The sequence below is a fragment of the Frieseomelitta varia genome, unplaced genomic scaffold, assembly GCF_011392965.1.
Source record: "Frieseomelitta varia isolate USP_RPSP 00005682 unplaced genomic scaffold, Fvar_1.2 scaffold_780, whole genome shotgun sequence".
NCBI classification, from domain to species: domain Eukaryota; kingdom Metazoa; phylum Arthropoda; class Insecta; order Hymenoptera; family Apidae; genus Frieseomelitta; species Frieseomelitta varia.
Genome location: NW_025110568.1, coordinates 178,900 through 201,144, shown reverse-complemented (window position 1 = coordinate 201,144; position 22,245 = coordinate 178,900). Strand labels below are relative to the sequence as shown.

General features: G+C 35.5%; 1 protein-coding gene across 2 annotated transcripts; it reads left to right on the top strand.

The window, feature by feature from the left end:
• The first annotated feature begins 459 nt into the window (after positions 1–459).
• On the top strand, positions 460–22,065 carry LOC122535864 (mucin-5AC). 2 transcript variants are annotated; one of them, XM_043667742.1, is made up of 9 exons: positions 460–682; positions 912–1,189; positions 14,678–16,353; positions 16,513–17,066; positions 18,616–18,731; positions 18,942–19,079; positions 19,556–19,760; positions 20,573–20,794; positions 21,344–22,065. In XM_043667742.1, exons 2-9 carry the CDS (start codon positions 1,067–1,069, stop codon positions 21,430–21,432), a joined length of 3,123 nt encoding a protein of 1,040 aa, XP_043523677.1. In that variant the 5' UTR covers positions 460–682; positions 912–1,066; the 3' UTR covers positions 21,433–22,065. The 2 variants fall into 2 exon arrangements, with proteins under 2 accessions (XP_043523677.1, XP_043523678.1); XM_043667743.1 differs by having other exon boundaries at positions 461–1,189; positions 19,559–19,760.
• Positions 22,066–22,245: the final 180 nt, after the last annotated feature.

Below are 22,245 nucleotides of genomic sequence, written 5' to 3'. Positions count from 1 at the left end.
ATATTTTAATTATAAATTCATAAAATTTTAATTTTAGAGATTACACTGTACGAAATACCCGACATGTAAATAACAAAATTAACTGTTATATTGTAAAAGAATAGTTTACATATTTTTCTGATTATTAATCGGGATTAGAATCTAGCTTCCTCCTTCCGATTCAATCGATAAGATTACATGATTACCTTTTTCTTATTATTATTGTCATTACCAATTCTATATCACATATATTCATAGAAAGTTTCTGAATTAATTACGAAACGTATTATTTTATTTAATATAACTGGACGTCTTTTCTCTTCTTTTCCATCAAAGATGTGTACTTCAATTCGCATCCAATACTAACACAATCAACATTCTAATACAGATTTCTATCGATTGTTGGCAAATGTCCTAATAAAATGTAAAACGAATGCTGGTTCCAGTCAAAGAAGGCGGCAAATAGAAGAGAGAAGTGGGTTTGAAACCAACACGTTCACCGTCCTACCTGTTCGTCTCCCACCTGGGTTCTATGCCTCTGAGGAACTCTTCCCCGGCTGGAGAAGTAAAACTCTCAGACGTTTTCCGATCTCCAACAGTCCCAAACTCGTCCTCGTCAACGTGTGAACTTGTCAGCGAAGCAGGCCTGGCGCGTCTTCGCCATTGTCCTCTTGTTTTCATTTCTCCGCTAACACGAGAAAAGGTCAGCCATTCTTTCTTCCGATAAAACGACTTGAGAACCTTATTTTCCCCTTTGAATGACGCTTTCGCTTTGATTAACGAGACTCATCAATTCAAATTAATTCGTTTCCTTTCGTACAACTTGCAAGTTGATTGATCGACTCGATATTTTGTGAGAAAAGAGAGATAGATATTTGTTTGAGGGAAGTTTATAGAAGGAGTATACAAGTTAGCGTAATTATTTGGTTTAGTCGAGTAAATTCGAAAGTCGACGAATTTTTCGGAAGAGAGAAGAAATAGACCGTTTAGTGGGGTGTCGATGTTCCGGTGGTGAAGTTCGTAGAAAAAGGCAATCCGTGTGTGAACATTGCTCGATAATCGAAGAGGAAGGAGGATCGTTGACGCGATGAGACGGAGTAACGTTCTGTGCTTTCTGTGGATCACCACGATCCTGAGGATACAGGGTTTCGTTGCTGCTGAAGCTGACCCGGCGATCCTCTCAGGGACTGATTTAACTCATTTTCAACAGGTAAGGAAAATACTATTTTTATTTTTTTTCTTATATAGATTCTCTATATAGATTTATATAATTTCTTCTTTCTTTGTTGGTTAAAATTGTTAAAAAAGGTTGTTTTTCTTGTAATCTTTCTTAAGAAATTTCGTATTACTTTGGTATAAAATATTGTTGCAAAATTAGAGAATTTGGAGACTTAAGAAGAATTTAAATTAGAAACTATAAGAGAGGCATAAGTTTCATAAACTTCTTTCAATATACAGATAGATAAAGATTGTTCAGATTTCTATCAACAAATTTTGACAAGACAAATATCTGAAACCTAGAATCAGACTGTAGAGTATTGGAAGAATATTTTAATAACAAAAATAAATTGGATAAGTGGAAGATATAGTGCTGGACAAGTGTATATTGGACCATGAATAATGAAGATCAATTAATAGAAATTCCAGATAAAATTTGTTTCAAGTGAAGAAAACGATAGAAGTTTTCTATCGATTTAATGTGGCAGAATTCCAATTTATATGGTAGAATTCCAATTTATATGAACCTGTAGAGAATCAAGCAATCCACCTAGAGTTTATTAATCTTCTCTACTATCTATATCATAAAATAAGAATTTGCGCATGGAATAACTTATTTGCAATAACTTATTTAAATGAATAAATGTATCTTTTAATTTAAAAGTGTGCAACAATGTTTTATCGATGACTTTTGATGTTGTTTCATAGAAAGTAAACATCTTGAAGCATTCAGCTGTAAAAAGATCGCGTGTAGTCGATCAAGGTTTTCCTCTATATCGCCGAGATCGATGTTTCACCATCTTGCAAAGCTTCTATCAACTAAATACAACACTGAATACAAGACAATTATCTATACTTTCGAGGGCCGGGATTTTTAAATGGTAGTATCTCGATTAAGAAATCGTAGAGTTCGTCTTGAAAAGAAATGACTCTCATTTCATTTGAATATCATTCTAGTAGAAATTATCGTTCTCACTATCGCTCTCTCACAGTATGCAAATTACATTTTCTCAGAATGTTTTCCACCATCTAATATGGTTAATATCGTCGTTGAGATGTAAAACGAGAAAATTAAAAAATTATCTTTATATTGCTTTAAAATATTCCTCCATTTTAGAAATTGCCAAACTATTAGTAAGGATAAATTTTAAATTTGATTTTTATTGGATACTTGGACCATCATAAAATAAAATATTCAATTTCTAAGTAGATTTATTGTATGATGTAATAAGAAATATCCATTTTATTGCCGATACAAACATGCATAATTTACAAATAATTTTTATTAAAAAAATTCATCATTTACTTCTGCTCATCAACTCCAAAGACGTATGTATAGAATAGTGTACGAAAATAATATTCTCGTTGAAATATTTAGATGAAAAGAATGTCTATCTAAATTCTATTTCTGTAAACGTGATCGTAAAGGTATGAATTTTCAAGATCTACAGTCTAACAACAAATGGCTCGGTGACCACACATTTGGTTACTAAGACTTTTACAAAAGGCGTTTACGAAGTCGATCGTTTCACAATCTGACAAGTATCGAGGATCCTTTAGCAAAGAAATTGCCACGTAGCGTGTTCCGGCGTATGCAATTAAATCTGTTTCCAGATCTCTCCGGCAGCCACGAACAAAGTATACTTATCTACGTACGCACGCGTACGAACAGTGTGAAACGAAGCCATTTGCAATAGGTATGCAGATTTGATGAAATTACTTCTTTTGCTCTCGCGGCTGACGTAATCAGACCACAGTAAACACTTACTTACTTTACTATACTTCTTCGCTATCTTTCCTGACAATCGTGAGCAAGTTTCACCAGTTGGGCGGTAAAATCCGCGAAAAGATATAAAAGCCACGACACACGCTGTTAATTGTGCTCGCTCTGTTAAAGCGCCGCTTCTTTCTCCGTATTCGTTTTTGTCGCCATTCTCAGCAAGTTTTCAATTTCACTCAAGTCGTTATAATGTTCATTATTATTCGTGCGATTTGTGAAATATTGAGTTTGTAAAGCATTATTCATTATAAATTTTATTTACTGTCGTTGACACTGTTAATTACATTGAGGAAGAAGAGATAATGCTACACGTCGTTTATCAAATAAGAAGATTTAGAAAATAAAAATATTATAAACTCTGATAAAAATATTATAAATATTATAAAAATATCGAGACTCCATTAACTCCATTATGTGTGGTGTATGTGAGTGTTGAAAAAGTATCACAAAAGTTGCTATATAGAAACATAGGATCTGTTTAGCAGAATCTTAAAGTTAATGAAATTATCTATTTTCGTAAACAGATCACGAATAATCACAGAGTATCATAAATTGATCAGTTATTTCTAAACACATGTTTCGTTCTAAGAGAGATCTAAAATCGATATGGAATTTTAATATTTCTAGCGCTTCAGAGATTCTTTTTATAATGGTAATTAAGATAATAGCTTGAAATTCAAAGTAAGCGTTGTACTTAATTACGCATCGTTAACTACAGTACGTTTCTGCAATCATTCTGAAATGATCTAACCCAGGATTTCTCTTCATCATCAAATTCAGTTCTTCGCAATAAGATTCTATGAAATGTTCTTTGTTTCCTTTGTTTTTCTGCTGTGCCTTCTATCATCTTTCATCTTTATAACTTTAACCTAGTATAACAGACTACTTTAAACGAAGAATCTTGTTTCTTAATTCTTTTCATGATAATAAAATAATTCCTGTACTTTTCCACAACTTCGAAATCATAGCTTTTTGATTTTGACGTTTTATTTTCGTAGAGACATTAACATTCCTTAAAGATGTCGGTAACAAAAATTTTTTCCACTGCATAATCCGTTTTCTTTGTTAAATTCATTTCGCTTATTTGTAATATGAGAAGAAATCGTTATCTAAATTCTCACTATTTTATTTCACAAGGGATTCCAATGCAAATAAATGTTGTAAATTTCATGATGCGAGTTTGACAAAGTTTGTACTTCGAGTCCTCGATAGAAGGCTTCTTCGATGCTCGAGAGAAATCTAGCAATTGGAAGAGGACACTGCTAAAAGGATGCAAGAGGCAGAAGACAGAGATAGGAACACCTGACGTCAGATAGAAGTTTCTGAGTGATGGTAGAAACAGGGGTCAGAAGTTACTCTGTTAGTGGGTGAACATCTCGGGTCTACTTTCATAGAGTTAGTATAACACTTCTCCTTCGGTCACGATTTTCCTACTTTTCCCTCAACGACACAATAAATATAATATAAATATTCGTACGAATATGTTTACATGATCAATATCCCAATTATAACAATTAAAGCGACGTTCAACTTTGAAATTGCAAATTTTCTCATCGAGTATAAAGAAAAGAAGAAAAAGATAATAAGAGTTTGTAATTAGCAGTGAAACAAAAAACGTCGAATGAACGAAAGTAAAGTTCGTCATCGACTATCAAAGATAACACGTCGTAAACTTTCTCACACGCTTGAATTTTTCCTCACATAATTTTTATGCTTGAATCTTTCAAATTTTTCGCTTCCAATACTTTACTGACAAAGAGGAAGACGAAGTTTTCTATTATCCTTTACGCACCGTCGGCACCGTCAACGACAAATCTCGTTGAATATACGTTCTTCGTGTTTTCCTGTCATTCCGCCAAAGAACACTTTCACGAACTCGGCGATAAACTTTAGAACATCACAGCCGCTTGCAGACGTTTCTCTCGTACGCGACGTCCAAGCAACAACGTCGATTCCATTTCCAAATAGTTTCTCTTACGGAGAGGTTTTTTTTTCCCTCGCTCGCTCGCTCGCTCGCTCGCATCCGTGAAATCGAGAGTTACGTTTTTCACCGTTAGACACGCCGCGATACGTAAGACCAAGAGGAAGAAGAAGAACCGGAAGTCATGTCGATAGAATGTCCCTGACGCTTCCGTTTTCACGCACGGAATGCTTCTGCCCATCGAACGCGGCAATTCATCGTTCCTTTCTTCCTTCCGACAAATGACAGCGATTTATTCTCGCTTTTCCAATAATTACGATTACATTTTATAAATAATATTTAACGCTTTTGCGTTATTAAAAAGAAAAGAAAAAAAAAAAGAACTGTTGGCACAAAGTCGAAGCGAGAATAGTCGCGAATCAATCGCTTCAGTTCACGTATTCTCAGTTATTTACGTTAATTACCTCTGCATTTTGAACTCGTAATTTTCCATCATTTAGAGATTCTTTTTTACATTTCTTCTTTCAAATATTCCAATCATTCCAAGCGTACGATTCTATCTTCTGTATTTGAATACTTGATGTTGATCGATAATTACAATTTTTACAATTTTATGATTGCGTCGTAATCTCCCATATATATATATTTTCGTTTTTTGATTAATAAGACAGGCGCTAGGAAAAATTATGTAGATCCATCGAGATTGTAACCTTACCCTCGACGTCATTGCCAACGGATCGCAGGAAATCCGTCCAAGGTAGTCATTTCCGTTTTCACTTTCAATTTCAACTTCTTGCTCCTTTCCCCGTTTCTTTTACAACAACTTCTTTTTTCGTTTTGAATTTTTATTCGCACGTGTCCTCTAAAAAATGCTACTTGACGTTTTCTTTTTTTTTTTTCTTTTTAAATTTACATCCTGCGTGTTATTAATTATTTTCGTACATACATTTAACTATTTAAACAAGATCGATCGAAGCCTCGAAGAATTTATCAAAGTCGAGCGTTGAAGAGCACGATTCGATTCACCTTTCTCGAGGACACGAGGCGAATATACGGGACAATAGGTGAAGGTGAAGGATGCCACACAGTCTCTCACTTTCTCCAGAAACCATACTGATTAGCCAGACTCTAACCGAGTCGAAACGAGTTCAATGTAATTTACAGGTAGACGGAAGTGCTCGTTTTTCAGCAGAGAAAGATCTCCGGCAGGTAAATCGTTTCTGAAAATGATACGTTCGGAAACTAGTTTGATTACACCGTTCCAGGGATTCTTGAAACAAAAGTAACGAATCTTTTAAAAAGTATTTACGCCTGCACGTTCCGTTCCATAAAAACGTGATTCCGGTTAGTTGAGACCAGCTGCGACGATTCCTTGAATTCTTCCCCAAATTTGGGCATCGTTAAAAAATAGTTGAATAAATTTCTTAATATGTTCTCTTGTAGTGCATAAATTTCTCTTGAAATGGTTGTCATTTGATGTTTGAGAAGAATCTGAGAAGCTGTAAATGTCGATGTAAAAGAGTTTTGAAAGTTAAATGCAAGAAAGCATTTTGGAGGAATCGAATTTAAGAGATTAAACGATTTATAATTAATAAATTTGTGGTGATAGACATCTTACGAGGAATCAAGAAAGTAAACCTTTTTTTTGAAAAAGTCTGCATTTTTCTTCTTCCACAAATCTTCTTATTATTACGTAGAGAAATTTACTTTTTACAGATTAGTCACGTGTCACGTATGTTTACATATGAAATCATAGTGATCGTTTCTGCGTTGAAACTTTCTCGAATAAAATTTATAATACGTCGCGCGATGAAATTCTCCGTACGTCTATAGAAGTTTGTCGAAATTTGTACCTTCGGTTTATCGAATTCGATTAATCAATCCTTCTTTGGAAGAGGCGAAGTAAAGAATATCACGGGCCTGACACACTTTGCCCGCAATAACGAAATCAACGTAAGAAACGACGAGCTTAGCCTTTCTAAACAAACTAAAAGGACTAGTGACATTAATTGAAGATCAATGATGTACGAGCCTCTTAACGAGGAAATGTAAAGAGCAGGAAGAGAAGGAGCGATTTCACGATAGTAAGATTGAAAGTGCGACTTATACATGACCCAAGGGTGAATTTCTCTTTTTCTGTACGAAGACGTAGGATACAGTGTCTGCCCTCGATGAAATTTCCACGTGCGTTGACCGGCGAAGAAAAGCACAATTGGCAGATCATTATTTTGAAATTGAACTTGTATTTAACGGTGGTTAAAAATACGTTTGTTAGAGTGAATATACGTTTTATTAATATCGTTTTTGCAAGTGGATGGTTTATACATTTTTGTTAGATATTGGTAAAGAAGGATGAAGAATTAACTTTCGTGTGATTTCAACTGTTTGTTTCGTTTGCTTTTTATTAAGTTGAAAATATCATTTTGAAATTGAATTTGTATTTAACGGTGGTTGAAAATACGCTTGTTAGAGTGAATATACGTTTTATTAATATCGTTTTTCCAAGTGGATGGTTTATACATTTTTGTTAGATGTTGGTAAAGAAGAATGAAGAATTAACCTTCGTGCGATTTCAACTGTTTGTTTCGTTTGCTTTTTATTAAGTTGAAAATATCTAATCATTTTGAAATTGAATTTGTATTTAACGGTGGTTGAAAATACGTTTGTTAGGGTGAATATACGTTTTATTAATATCGTTTTCGCAAGTGGATGGTTTATACATTTTTGTTAGATATTGGTAAAGAAGGATGAAGAATTAACTTTCGTGCGATTTCAACTGTTTGTTTCGTTTGCTTTTTATTAAGTTGAAAATACTTAATCATTTTGTTAACATTGGACTTTGTTCGTCGCTCGTATTCAATTCAACTCGTAACACAAACAAATAGTATTTTTGATCGTTTAGTTGTTATGAAATTGATAACTTGCTATGTTTCTCGTTAACATACACCTTTCACTCTGATACCATTCAACTGCAAGTCGCTCTATATGCATATCTCGCAAAGGACATTGAACACCAGCGTGCAATACGTAATTACGTGTTAGATCGCGCATGACATTGATTCTCTTACAATACGCGTACGTATTGAGTAATATTCGCTGCATGCGTACCATACTTTGCATACTTCCCTAAAAAGGGAACAATGATTTGTAAATCAAATTTTTAACATTTAACGATTTGCAAACGTTTTTTTTTTTTTTTTCTAACTTACGCTGAACTGCAAATATAACGTCCGAAATTTTATTTTATCGAAGATTACAATTTCAAGCATGTTGTATACGAAATTTATCGATGGACTGGACTAGTTTTTGCAATCCTGTCGTAAAAGTGTGGCGCAGAACATAACGCGTACATAAGCTCGCGCAGAGGAATCCGGTTAAATGGTTATATTACAGGTCGTCCTTTCACTAAAATCGAACGATCCCGCGTGCAATCGAAAGTAAAAGCAATCAACTGGCGTAGAATACTTTCTACGAGGAGTAGAAGATACTAAAAACTAGACACTGAAAGATAAAACGACAATTTCGCGATTCGCTACTCATCTTTATGACATTTGCGATATCGTTTATAACAACAGCTCTGTTTTTTCAATTGAATCTATCGAAATTTAGATTGAGAAATTCCGGTGAATAGGAGGATTCGTTCTTTGCTAATCACGTTTCTCTAACTTTATTGACTTTATCATAGAATAGGAAATGTTAATTCGACGTTGTAACGAAAACTTGACGAATGTCACTCTAAACAACTAATTGCAAATGTTATTTTTATATTTTATAGCGTTAGCTGTATTCCGTATTATAACAGAGTGAAAGCAATTCTCCCAATTTTTGAGCAGCAAGAATTGACAAAGTGAAAAAATAATAAAAATCGATTATGCAAATAGGACGAGTGTCGCGATTAATTTAGAAAATCGAGATCCCTCTCGCGAATGAAACACTTTCGTAAACACAATGACGAAATCGAGCATCGTTCAAAGTTGCAACTAAATCGCTGCCTCGAATGTCTTACGGTCCCCTTATAAATCTTTCAATTATGAAAAAGTGATTTTTCTCCCTGTAATCAGGTATTTCGCGAACACAATGAAACCCACCGGCGCTCAATGTTTCGACGAAAATTGCAAGTCTCTCAATTGCGCGTTTTTTCTTCTTCTTCCTTTTTTTTCTTTTTCTTTTTTTTTTTTTTCTTATCGCGAACCAATCGTGGAATTGATATTATATTGAACCAACGCGATTTACATGCATGCCTGGGCTCGTTCGAGCAACGATAGTAAAGTGACAATTTCATTAACTTGAAAAAATGTCCATGTGAGACGGTGTTTCGAAATTAATCAGGAAGCAACGCCGGTTTCGAAAGTCGTGGGAAGAGGAGCAGATCGTTCCGTTTAAAAATATTGCCGACTTTCTCTGCGCTTTAATGGCGCCTCGTTATTTCCCTTGTGTCGTCGAAAACACTTCGCCCGGCCATAACTTAATTTACCAATAATTTTTTTGTAGAGGCACAGGCGAAGATCCTATATGTCGCGGTTAGAGAATAAAAAATAGCCGTGAACTTTCTTCGAAGGAAGTTTGATGCTCTGTAGGTTCTCGAACTATTGTACCGATGTTCCAAATGCAATTGTAGACTCTATAATTTTATAGCATAAGAGACACAAGAATAATACAGATATAATTACCATTTTCTAAACTTTCAGTCAATTGACTCGTTTCTTTTAAATCAGGAACGAACAGATGAACTATTTCGATTACGTAAACGAGTTAGGAAGCGCTTCAGAGATTTTAAACACGATTAAAATGTTTTCTGGTGTGTAACAAATGTTCGTGAAGCGATGTATGATTCTATCATGTATCTGAATTTTCGAGGCTCGTGGATTACGTAAATCAAATATGCAATTAATAAGTGTCTTCGTTACATCCACATGCCATGTTTTAAATTAAATGGACTGTTTTAAAATTCGATTTTTCTTCTCTCTAATCTTCAACTTTCCTATTTATTTTTATTTCTCAATCCGCCAATCTTCTATTTTTCCAAATCTTTCAATTACTTTACCCCATTGACATTGTGATATCTTAAGTTAATTTCCACTGTGAGCAAATATATTTTGTTCGAAGGAGGTCAATTTAATTTAATTTTTAATTCTTTAGTTAAGGAGTTAATTCTTTTACTGTTTTAAGCTTCCAAAAAATTTTAGACTACTTAATGAAGTCTTCATTATGTATTCTGCAGCTATTATTTGTACTACAGTTTTTAAGCACTATTAGTAGGCATTACAGTTTTATACTGCTAGTTTTCAAGTGAAATCTTTAAAAGGTGTCTCAGATAGAACAAAAATTCACGAATGAAACTCGAGTTCGGTCAAATTGCTAATTGTTAATATCCTAACTTTCGTCAATCGTTCCTTAAAAATTCACCCAGTTAACGTTTACGCAGTTAACGTAAAGAAAGGAAGAAAGAAAAAGAAGAAAGAAGTGAAAGAGATCTCGCAACGGAACGTAGTCGAACGTGAAACGGAGAAACAGGAGCGAATTACATTACATGCCGAACGCAGAAATAATGTATAACTTTAGAAATATTCGGCGAAACAGAACAGAATGAAAGCGAAAGGTGGCAAAAATCCTCTGTCCTGTTAAACGCTAGGAACGCCGTAGTCTGCCGGGCGTAAAAGAGAAGGAGCACCCGTTATATAACGGGACTGTACCGCGTCCTGCAGTGAATGCACGCGTTTGATGGTGCGTACCGGTCGATTACGCAATCGGTAGCATAACAAGGGTAGCGTGGCATATTCGGTATGGATGTAGCTGCTGGAAGATGTAATGTCAAAGAATTTCCTCGTGCATGCGCGTGGAAAGTGAACGATGAGAAAAATAAATGGTTTTTGCTGCGTTAGTGGTGGAAGGATCTAGGACTAGACTGGATAGAATCGTTACAGTCTGTTACTCATTTTAGGTAACGAGGAGTATTGTAAGTATCTGCCCTCTATTCGAAATACTTTTATTCAACGATTGTAGATTAATTGGTATTTGATTTGCAGTAATAGTTCGTGACTCGTGTTAATTAATGCCTGTTGGAGTAATTACCGATTTCTTAAGTTTACGAGACGGTGTTCTTGTTCCAAGGAGAACACGAACGAAACAAGAAAATTGAAATCTACAGTGAGGATTCAGAAGTGGCGGCAGAATTTTCAGAAAATTGCTTTTACAGCGATGAAGTACATTGCAAATTCAACAAACAAATAAACATCAATCTTCCACGTTAATTTGACACTGCTGTCTCTTACATAAGAAGAACCAAAACCAAAGAAAACCGTCGGCTGATTATATATTGCATAATGGCCTGCAAACAATGATCAAACAAGCATCACACGGATATTGACAATACGTTGCAAGTTTTTCCAGAATTCTCTCCGTCGTGTTGCGTCACACTAAATAGACACATTAGGCGAACTAATTCCTCTCCCCATTTTCCCTTTCATTCTTCTCCACTTTCTCAACCCTGTGAACAGACAAAACGCGATCTCACCGGCTGTTTACTACCGTTTTCACGTTCGGCTCTAAATGGATCCGTTCACCTGGTTGTTTGCGTTGAAACAGCCTTTGGTTTACAATCGCTTATAAGGCCCTGCCCCGCCGGCGTCAGAAGGAAATCCGCGATCGTGCCGAACCGCGGAACGATTGTCTGGTCAGGCATATGGATATTCGTAGAGATAGTCCTGCAACGTGTCCTCCACGTGGATTGTTAATAGGAGAGAGAGATAGGAAGCCGCACCCACATTACAGTTTTCTTCTTTTTCCTTTTTCTTTTTTCTCTTTTTTTCTTCACATCAGCTGTGGGAAACCTGTGGCCACCGATCCGCGGACAGGATTGCAATCGTTGCACGTGATCTCGTTACGTCAGGGGAATGCGAGTCGATGAAATCCTCCGAGGAAGAGTTTAATATGTAAAAAGAGAGTCGCTCGACTGGCTTACTTGAATTGCATTCACTCGGCAGACTGTGAATTTTTCATACGCTCGCGAGAAATTTAATCGCCAGAATACGAAAAACGTGATTGATGGGACTGCTAAAGAGAAAGACTGCTAAAAAAAATCTTTTTAATATACTACTGTTAATTTATTTTTTTATTTATTTATTATGATCCTTGCCTAGGCGGCTTAGGACGGCTTTCACATCTTTCTTTCTTAAAAAAACAACTTTTTAATATACTACAGACTACACGTAAAGTTGCAAATGTGGCTGATTTTTCTTTCTCATAAAAGCGTCAAACAATGTGATTGTTATTGGCATAGTGGTATCGTTAAGATATATAAAATACGATGACGAAAGAGCAGAAAACGAGTAACTTCGTTATGCTCTCGTGAAGTCATCTGCAAAGTTGGCAATGCAAAATGAGTGCAGGAACAATGTTTTATTGTTGACATCATAGATCCGTATAGCTTCTCTAAAACGTCCACTTTCTAAGCCTCGATTACTCTTAACCGTAGACAGAAAGAAACTTTTCGCAATAGCAAGCGGAGAAAACTCGCGGTATATTTCTTTTTGAATCAGGAAAACGTTCCTATTGTTTCGCTAACTGACGTTGAAATTATTATTACGTAATGTGGATTAATCAAGTCACATCTCACGACCAGTCTATCATTAACGCTTGTGTAATTCAATTAATCGTTTTGTGAAACAGTTCTACCGCCTTATTTCGTTGCCAGCTTTCTTACTACCGGGAAATAAACAGAATAATATTACAGATCGGTTTATTAATTCTAATATTATTTCTTATATTAAATTGAAAAAAATTCTGAACGTTTCGCAACTATCTCGAATTAAAATTACAACGTACAAATTACGTTTATGATATTCTAATTCTCAAATGGCACGTCCCATTCCACGTTCATTCTCACGTTTTTCTGGTTTTAGCGAGAGGCAGAAACCTGCCCCAGTTGCTCTTACTTAGCCTGTTTATCTTGATACTTGTTAGTCTATCCAGACACCAAGTGATTGATTGCTCTCAACTCACGTTCAGCGATTAAGAGGAATATACCAGAACTTACTTGTTACAGCAATTAGTAACACCCAACACGCGACAATGACAATGGTTTCGTCTGATAACATTGACTTTCGATTTTATTATCAGATATTTACTTTCGGTAACTACTCACGTATTGTTAGAAATGAAACAAAAAAAAAAAAAAAAGAGAGACATGGCGATCCTCGTAATTTGCGAATTTTTATTTATTTATATCAATGTGTGACGCCGTATAGTATGAATTAATCTTTCGAAATTTTCATTTCAATTTTAATTCATTTTCAATTTACCAGAAAAGATTTTTAATACTCAGAGAAAGTCCATAACGTAAAATTCAAACGAGAAATCAATCACTTTGCCTGATTTCTTGAAAATTTTTTCTAAAATTCCGTTGAAACTGAATAGGATTAAATATCGTAACGTCTGACATAATTCTGATTGGAATTCCAACGTAACTTTTTAGTAACGAAAGAGTACGTTTGCTTTCGAAACCAACGGTGCCTGATAAATACCATTTCTTAAAACAAAGTGAAGAAAAAAGCAAGGCAGTAAATAAGCTAGCTGATAAACGGCCAGAGGTTCATTTATGATAACGATGCTACCATAACTTCTATCCAACATTGTTCATCGTATTATAATTTCAAATTCGATGCAATCGCTATTTTTTAGTGGTAATTATTTAGAAAATACAATCTCGGATCTACGTTCTCTAATAAAATTCAAAGAAATTTTCTGTCAATAAATACAATGGTAGTATTGATGCTGAGCAAACATTATCATTTTTTTTAAATTAAATTATTACATTACTCACTAGAAAACTAAAATATTTCTTCAATTTCTTTATTTAAATCGAAACACACATCGGCTCGAATATGGAACATAATCAAATGGTATCAAAATAATTTTCCATCTTGTTCTTTTTCATAAAACGAGAATATAAAGAATTCATGTGCTTTTACATTATTTATTTATTTATTTATTATTGCGTTTATGACGTATCGATTAGATTTCTTTCGACATAAATTATATTCGAAGGTTTAAAGAGAAAGGTAACAAAGAAACGCGGCGAAAAAGAGCTTGAAACAGCGCAGCCGAGCACCGAGATGGCACAAGAGATTTCAATTTAAATTCGAGATCGTCGAACGAGTTATTACGCGAGGACGCTGAAATGAAAACCACGACGAGTTATACTTTCTCGAAGACTCGGGGGAGATTGTCTCACAGCCTCTGGCACGACGTTGACGCGGAGAAGAGAGTCTGAAACAATGGCCTCGGCTAATTATCGCGATCTTAATTGCATCGGACTCTCTTTCTCTCTTTCTTGAACAAAGCTGATAATTAATCGCCATGAATACGCGTTAGATTCCCTTGCAAATAATTACAGAACTACCGATGATTAAACGTGCGATTCGGGAATTGACTGACCCCGTAATTGATGCAAACTTTATGAATATGTCGACATCTATTATCATTGTAAACGATGTTTTATTTCGTAAATTGATCTCCACATAATTAACATTTTTTGAAATTTAATTAAATAGTTTCTGTGAAAAACATATTTATGGAAGTAAGATTTTTTTTTGAGGGTGGATGATGAATTTTAACGTACTTGGATGATATTAATAATTTTACCAAGAGTGGAGTTGATAAATTTTACTTCTAAGAGATTCATATCATTATACATGTTTTCTAACTAAATACTATAATATAACGAAAATATAGAAACATGACGTATAATTGACATGTAACAAATATCAAATTTTATTTAGAGTCATCCATCGAACGATCCACGACCGCGTCTCTCAGCCTCCCAACAGGCCCAGATATTGAGCGATGTTCAACAACACCAACAACGTTTCCGTCGACCCCAAGACGTATCCAACCCTCGAGGCTCCTTTGACCAAATTGCCTCCAAGCCGCAAACTAGCGCGTCTTACTCGTCACTGGCCAAATATAAAGTTGATCGTGCGAAACAGCAACAACTTCAGCAGCTGTACCAGCAGCAGCAGCAGGTTCAGCAATTGATACAAGAACAGCAGCAAAAAATCGCTCAACAACTCAGCAATCCAAACTACTTGAATACTCAGGCTCAATTCCAGTCTCAGCCAGCGAAGCAGCAGCAACAGTTCCCGCAACAATTCGGCAGCCAGTATCAAAATATCAACAGCCATTTTCAGAATCTTCAGCAAGACCTGTCGCAGCCCTTGTTCAGCGATCGACAAACGTTGCAGCTGCAGGAATATTTGGAGAAGCAACGCGAGTTGGAATTGTTGCAGAAACAGAGGCAACAGTTACTATTGGAACAGCAGGAGTTACGAAGACAGCAAGAACTTCTGAGGCTCCAACAGCTTCAGAAACTCACGTCGACGACTCCTCCACCACCTCCTGTCACTTCACCTAGTACCATTGCTGTCAGCACTACGGCATCTCCAGTTCTCGTGTCGTTGCCCACAAGAAAAATCACTCCATCTGAAACAGATCTGTTCTTGAAGGCGATAGCCACTCATCAGAAGAAGTACTCCACGACCACGCCAATCTCACCCACGACAACGACAACTCCAAGGATCACAACGACCAGCAAACCGACCATCGTCACGCCAGTCTCCTCCAAAGCTTATCAAGAAAAAGCAACAGTCACTTCTGCTATCCCCGAGAATTTATTGAGTTTGATACAAGAGCAACAGAATCAGTTTGCACAACAGGGTAAGCCGAAGCCTCAGATCAAGGTTATATATCAGACTGAGAAGCCAGGAACGTCGAGGAGTACCACGCCGAAGACCAGGTCTGCGTCCTTGGGGTCGGAAAGAGACGTTTTATTGAAACAGCTGAAGCTAGCTTTGGCCCAGTCTGTCGACGACGACATAAGAAACGTTAGCACAAGGGACATAGTACTTCCCAATGGGAAGAAAATCCAGTTCATCGATTCCTCGAGCAGCTTGACGTCTAATATTCCTGCCGATGGATCGATTTTAACTACGTCCACCTTGGCACTGACTACCTCGACGACGACTATCAAGCCTCCAAAGGCCATTCTTGAAGAATTGACCAAGGGCGTGCTCCCTCCTGGGGCAGATTTCGAAGTCATCAGACAGAAGAGCGATGGAAAGCTGGAGGAGATTGGAAAGGCACCGATTCAGAGTTTGCCAGCGAAAAAGGTGACGTTTGTAGTACTGGAGGAGCAACCTGATGGCAGTTACAAGGTGCAAGGGGTGAAAGGGAACACAGAGAAGGAAGGCAGCGAGGTTGAGTCTATCGTGGAGAAGATTAAGAAAGGAGAACTGAAGTTGCCACCGAGTTCCTCGAATCCGACCACTCTGTCTTCTCTTCAGAGTTTCCCGTCCAGTTTGGATCCAAATTCGATCTCAACGAGACAGGGTGTTGCGTCCACAACTTCTAGATCGACCGCACCGAGATCTACTTCTATTTCCTCGAGATATACGGAGAGGTACATGTAATAGGGTATTTTATTTTAATTTTATTTCATTTACGCCTGTAGTCTTAATTAAGATATATCTCTTTTCTAATTTAACAATCAGGAATCAGTCCATCAGATCATTGATATTGTTCATGCTCGATAAATAGGAACAATATCTTTCTTTTGCAGCAAACCAACGGAACATTTCCCTCACGTGACAGTTTCACCAAATTCCGTATCCACGACGGACAAGTACTTGTCCTCAGCGTCGAGTGTCACCAATCACGTGTTCAATTCACTCGGACCCGTGAGCACAAGCACCCCTAAGTTGACCTCCTCGGATCAGGATAATCGAGCAACATCGAAATATCCAAGTGTAACGAGAAATCACTTCATCCCAACGATGGCCCCGGTTAATGAAATCATCACGACAACACCTGCGTCGGTGCCGACAACTTTCTCGCATCAGTCGACCAATTCTTACATTCACCTCACCGTCAGGCCACCCGGTGAAACTTCGCCGACCCTCAAGACCACCACGAGACCATCGACCACCTTACATAACGACAATATAATCTACCAGGACAGTTTCGAAAGGTCCACCATCTCACCGACCATCGAATCACCTTCCACCAGAAGTCAAACACACGAAAGTCTGATCACGTTGCTTAGGAGGGAAGGATTGTTTGCCATGGCGAAATATTTAAGGCAATCGGGTTTGGACAACGTGCTGAACGAAACTGGTGAGCGAATGATCAAATCCCTTTTTTCTCCTTTTCCCTAGCAAAACTGAAATAAAAACGAGATGAAGGATTTTGAACTGGCTGTCTCATAAAGTTGAATTTCACAACGTAACCGGCGAGTGAATTATTAGCCTTCTCTTCTTATTGAAACAAGTTTGGAGTGAGATTGCAATAGAAACCTATGAGGAGGTTTTTTATAAACAACGAAGATTTATAATCTGTACAAATGTTTCGCTCCATCCCGGCGTCCAATTTAGTCATGCAATATTCATTAGAAAAATGTTCTCACGGATCACTCTCTTGAACGTTTCGACACCGCTGCCTCATCGCTAGAACAATAATGGTCGTTTTCTCGTTGTACGAACCTTCGAATTACAAAAGTCGGTTTAATTGCGGTCTTACGGCGTTACGTTAATTGATACGACCTATATATAAATCATCGATTCGGTCGAACGTTCGCAACCTCTTTTTGTATTTATATAATTTATAAATTCTATCACCGTATTTGTTGTCTTGCTGTTGTCCAATGACAAGTAATTAAAGTCTATTAAAGGAATGGATTGCGAATGGGAACAGTGTGATATTAAAGAATCCACGATCTCTCGATATCTTTCAAGTTTAATTAGTTCCATTTTCAACTTTACAACACTTATAAATTGCATTTTGTTAAATTGGCACAAGGATGAATTTTCAACATTCACTGTTGACTCGTTGATTCAATTCGTTACTATGGTCCATTGTGAATTGTTTAATACTTTAGTTGATGAAATAACGTTCAAACAGAATGTGATAAAATATGATAAACAAATAAAATAAATGAATTTTATATATATATAGCTACTTTTATCTTTTTCAAATATAGCTTTAGTTTCCAACGTGCAGAATTTTCTAACTCCCCTGAGCTACGTAATTACGAATTGAACAATTCCAGTTTACGACAGTTGATTGACAATCACCATTCTAATTACAAAAGTCCGCGTTCTCATTCTGTTAACGGTGAAAACGTTGAATTACACGGATGCATTGCGTAAGTAATAATCTAGAGACTCGGGCGATGTCCAGTCGCTTCTGAGGCAATTAAAAATGATTGTGAAAATTGGCGGCAGAGAAACGCGTCGGAGGAGATCGTGCAACGATCAGATCTAATTATCGACGCGTTAGCCAAACGGGAAAAACACCATACACTTCCGTCGATTAAAAATCAAAGAAGCGTAACGATGTCTCTCCGTGTCAAACGAGAGACCGGATGATAATTATCGTTGTGGTTGAGAAAGGTTCGTTTGTCTCTATCGTGACATCTCTGAAACCGGATCCAGAACAAACGCACCCCTTATGTATGTCGCAAAATCATGCGAAAACGGACCAATGTTAGCGTCAGATAGAGACGAATGTTTGAGATAGATCTAAAAAATAACAAGTCAGGTTGAAGAAAATAGTATGTAGTCGAATTTCTTTTGAACAGTCATCTATGTGTATTTCATTTGGAAATTTTGTTTGAACAATCATTTATACTTAACGAAGAAATTAACTGTCTTGTAATGTTCTACAGGTCCGTACACGATATTTGTCCCGACAGACAAGGCTTTCAGAACGTTGTTGGTACAACTTGGTGGTCCAGAGAAGGCAGAACAAAAATTCCGAGATAATCCACGACTTCTTAGCGGGGTACATTTACATTCATTGATTTATAGCTCCGATAATTAATATTAATTTCTCAAGATTCTTGAATTGAAGAAACAATTATAAAAGACATTGGCTTACAAACGGTAGTTTTTAATGAAACTGAAGAAGAATATACTCTTTCCTTTATTTTGCAATAATTAAATAAACTATGTCGATGATGTGTATAATTTAATGTGTATGATTGATTTTTAGCTTTTGCTGCACCATGTGATACCAGGAGCCTTCAGAATCAATTCGTTGCAAGATGAAATGACTGGCGTCAGTTTAGCTGGAACGCAATTAAGAGTGAATGAATACGCAATGCACGACCATGAATGGAACGATATCAAGGTATTAACGAACGATATCGTGAATCATCCTGTATATCTCTCGTTGCACTTGTAATTTCAAGTTACGTTGTCATTAATAGTTTCACTGACCTTCCAGTGAAGGAAGGTGAACAACCTATTTCCATCGATCCTCATTTTTGGATCAACGAGTTATACTCAACATTCCATATTCATTACTTTTCTCGATCGATCGTTGATCTAGTTTGTCGGCCTTCTAGAAAACGTTGGAAACATTCCATTCACTCGTTAATAATGCATAACATTATATACGTATTTAAAGATACAACATTGTTTGATCTTCTCTTAGAAAAATCCGAAATGTAATTAACAAAAACTGAAATAAATAATTTCTTTTTAATCGCAAGGTAATTTGGCTTTCTTTAAATTATATTGTAAAAATTATAAACATTATACGATTAATATTAATTTTCATCTAAGCGTTAACAACTCTGTTCCTTTTTTGTTTCTTTTTACAAGCAGGTGACAACGATAAATGGTGCAAAAGTGGCATCGACTAAACGAGACATCGAGATACCACAAGGCATCGCTCATGCCATTGATAGGGTGATGTTTCCCCTTCCGGTTGGCGATTTGGTGCAAACATTGCAAGCTGATCGCGAAAGAAGATTCACTACTTTCCTAAAGATGCTTTATACTTCAGGTCTTCAAGATACTTTAGCAGGTAAACTAGAGCAAATAAATGAGAAGAATAAATTTATGCTTATGAAAAATAAAGTTAAATCATGTTAAATTACTACCGGCTATTGAAATTAGATTGTACTTATATGTCAACCATGCCTGATTCTTTAAAATCTCACAAAATAACATGTAATTTATGAACTTTTTATTTGCATTTCTCATATCCGTGCTACATTAAACTCTCAGTGATAAAGAGGAGTTGATGAGAAATTGATGACGATTGAAATAACCGGTACACATTCGATAACATCGACTTAATGTCGTCTAATATCTTTCCTAAAATCGTAGTTTCTAATGTTTTGCTTGTAGGACTTTTTTTTATTCGCTAATGAATCCTTTCCATCGTTAAAGAGTTGACAAGCTGGTAATACTGAATATATTAATGTGATATATGTACAATAGTTATTTAATGTTAATAGTTATTTAATGATATACAACGAGATATACTTAATACAAGATTTTCGAAGATTTTTATTTAAGAATATAACAACACATAATTGATTAAATATCATCATAGTACAACAATTGTGTAATTTAATTTCCTATTTAAAATATCGTAAGATATCCCAAGTAAAATTCTTATGAAATATTTATTATTAATTAAATTATAATTAAATATTTATTAGTAAATTGTTGTATAGCATGAAAAGACTTTAATTACTAAATTATTAAATTATTTTAATGGAAATTTTCTTAATAATTCAGATTTCACAAAAATTATTATAGTTATATGTGGTAAAATGGTGGCTATGGTAAAATTATTAATTGTCGCTAACACGGAAATAATCTTTGCAGGACCCAAAACTTTCACCGTTTTCGCTCCAACAGACTCCGCTTTCGAATCATTTTCGAAAGACGGAGCACCGGTTTGGACAGAAGAAGATGGGCCAGAAGCTGCAAAAACGATTATCTCGAGACACGTAATTCCATCCACTCTGTACACGGCAGGTATGAGGTACTATTTGCAAAAAGATACTCTTCGTCCACAGTCGCCTATTCATATTCACAAAAATGGCGGTAAGTAAAAGAAGAAGATATTACATAAATTATCAAGTAATAAATTAAAAAAAGAAATGATACTAGAAGAGAAAATTAGAAAAATTAGAATTCTTTAAGGAATTAAAGTGTTGAATGGATTGAACGAAATTGAATTCTTGATTCTCTGTATAGAGTTACGTTCATTGAATATGATAAATATATATTAAGTGCGATAATTTCCCGAGCTGAAATAATTCGAAGAATTTTCTTCCTATAAAAATTATAGTGAATCGTGAAAAATCAGCGTCCTAATAACCTATTTGCTCATTAAGCAGTGACTCCCCCACCTCGTAATTAAACACTCCCTTTCGCGTAGTAACGTAACTTTCGAGCTATAGAACGAACGTAATTTCTTTTTATGCATTCGAGTTATTTTACCTATCTTGGTAAAAGAAAATGGTTCTTTTACTTTCGATATTTCATTTTGTTTTAATGGATTTGTAATTGTCTCCGTACGAATGATTCTATAATTAATAATTAGGAAAGAGTTTTGCAATAGAAAAGAAACAGTAAACTATGTTGTTCCAGGTCGAGTACGAGTGAACGAAGTACATGTCGTAACGCATAACATACCGGCAACAAATGGAGTTTTGCACGCAATTGACGGTATACTGTAACCAGTGCAACACTGGTCAAATCGTTGAAAAGTAATGAGTTTTATGAGAAAATGTGTTCGCAATGCACGAAAAATATTTATATATTTATTATTTCTTTGCGATTTGCTAGAAGAAAATATAATAATATTATTAAGTCAATACTACGTAATAATTTAACATAATTAATGAAAAATATAATAAACTAACAATCATTTTATGTTTAGAAACCTTTGACTTTTTTTCAGTGAAAACGGAAAAAAAAACTTTTTGACTCTTAGTTGCAGTAAATCGCAAAGAGTTAAAATATTTGTTTTAAAAAAAACTGCAATTATCTTTGGAAAAGGAGGAAAGATAAATCGACGAATATTATCAAGTTCAACATAAGGATAAATCGATACGATTTGCCATAAATGTTGCAAAACTGCATAAATATAACGGGGGTCTCTTTTAAAATATATTAATATAGAAAGATTAATTTATATAACATAGATGCGTGTTGATCGTTCGTTGCTACCTAAGGTACATAATACGTAAGTGTACCTAAGTACGAGAAATTAATTGTCGAATTGTATAGAATGGTAACATAATACCACGATTAGTATTATTGTAGTATGTATTACTTTATAAATAAATGTACAGTATGTTTTTTCATAATTATAATTTTCTTATGTTATTTTCATTATTTCACTGTATTATTTTTTCTCATTTACAGGCTATGAAAAGTAGAGATAAAAATTATACAATTACATTCATAACAAAAATTATTTTTTATTCTTTTTGAAGAATATTTATAAATAAAATGTATAATATTTTCATTTATAAATAAACATATAT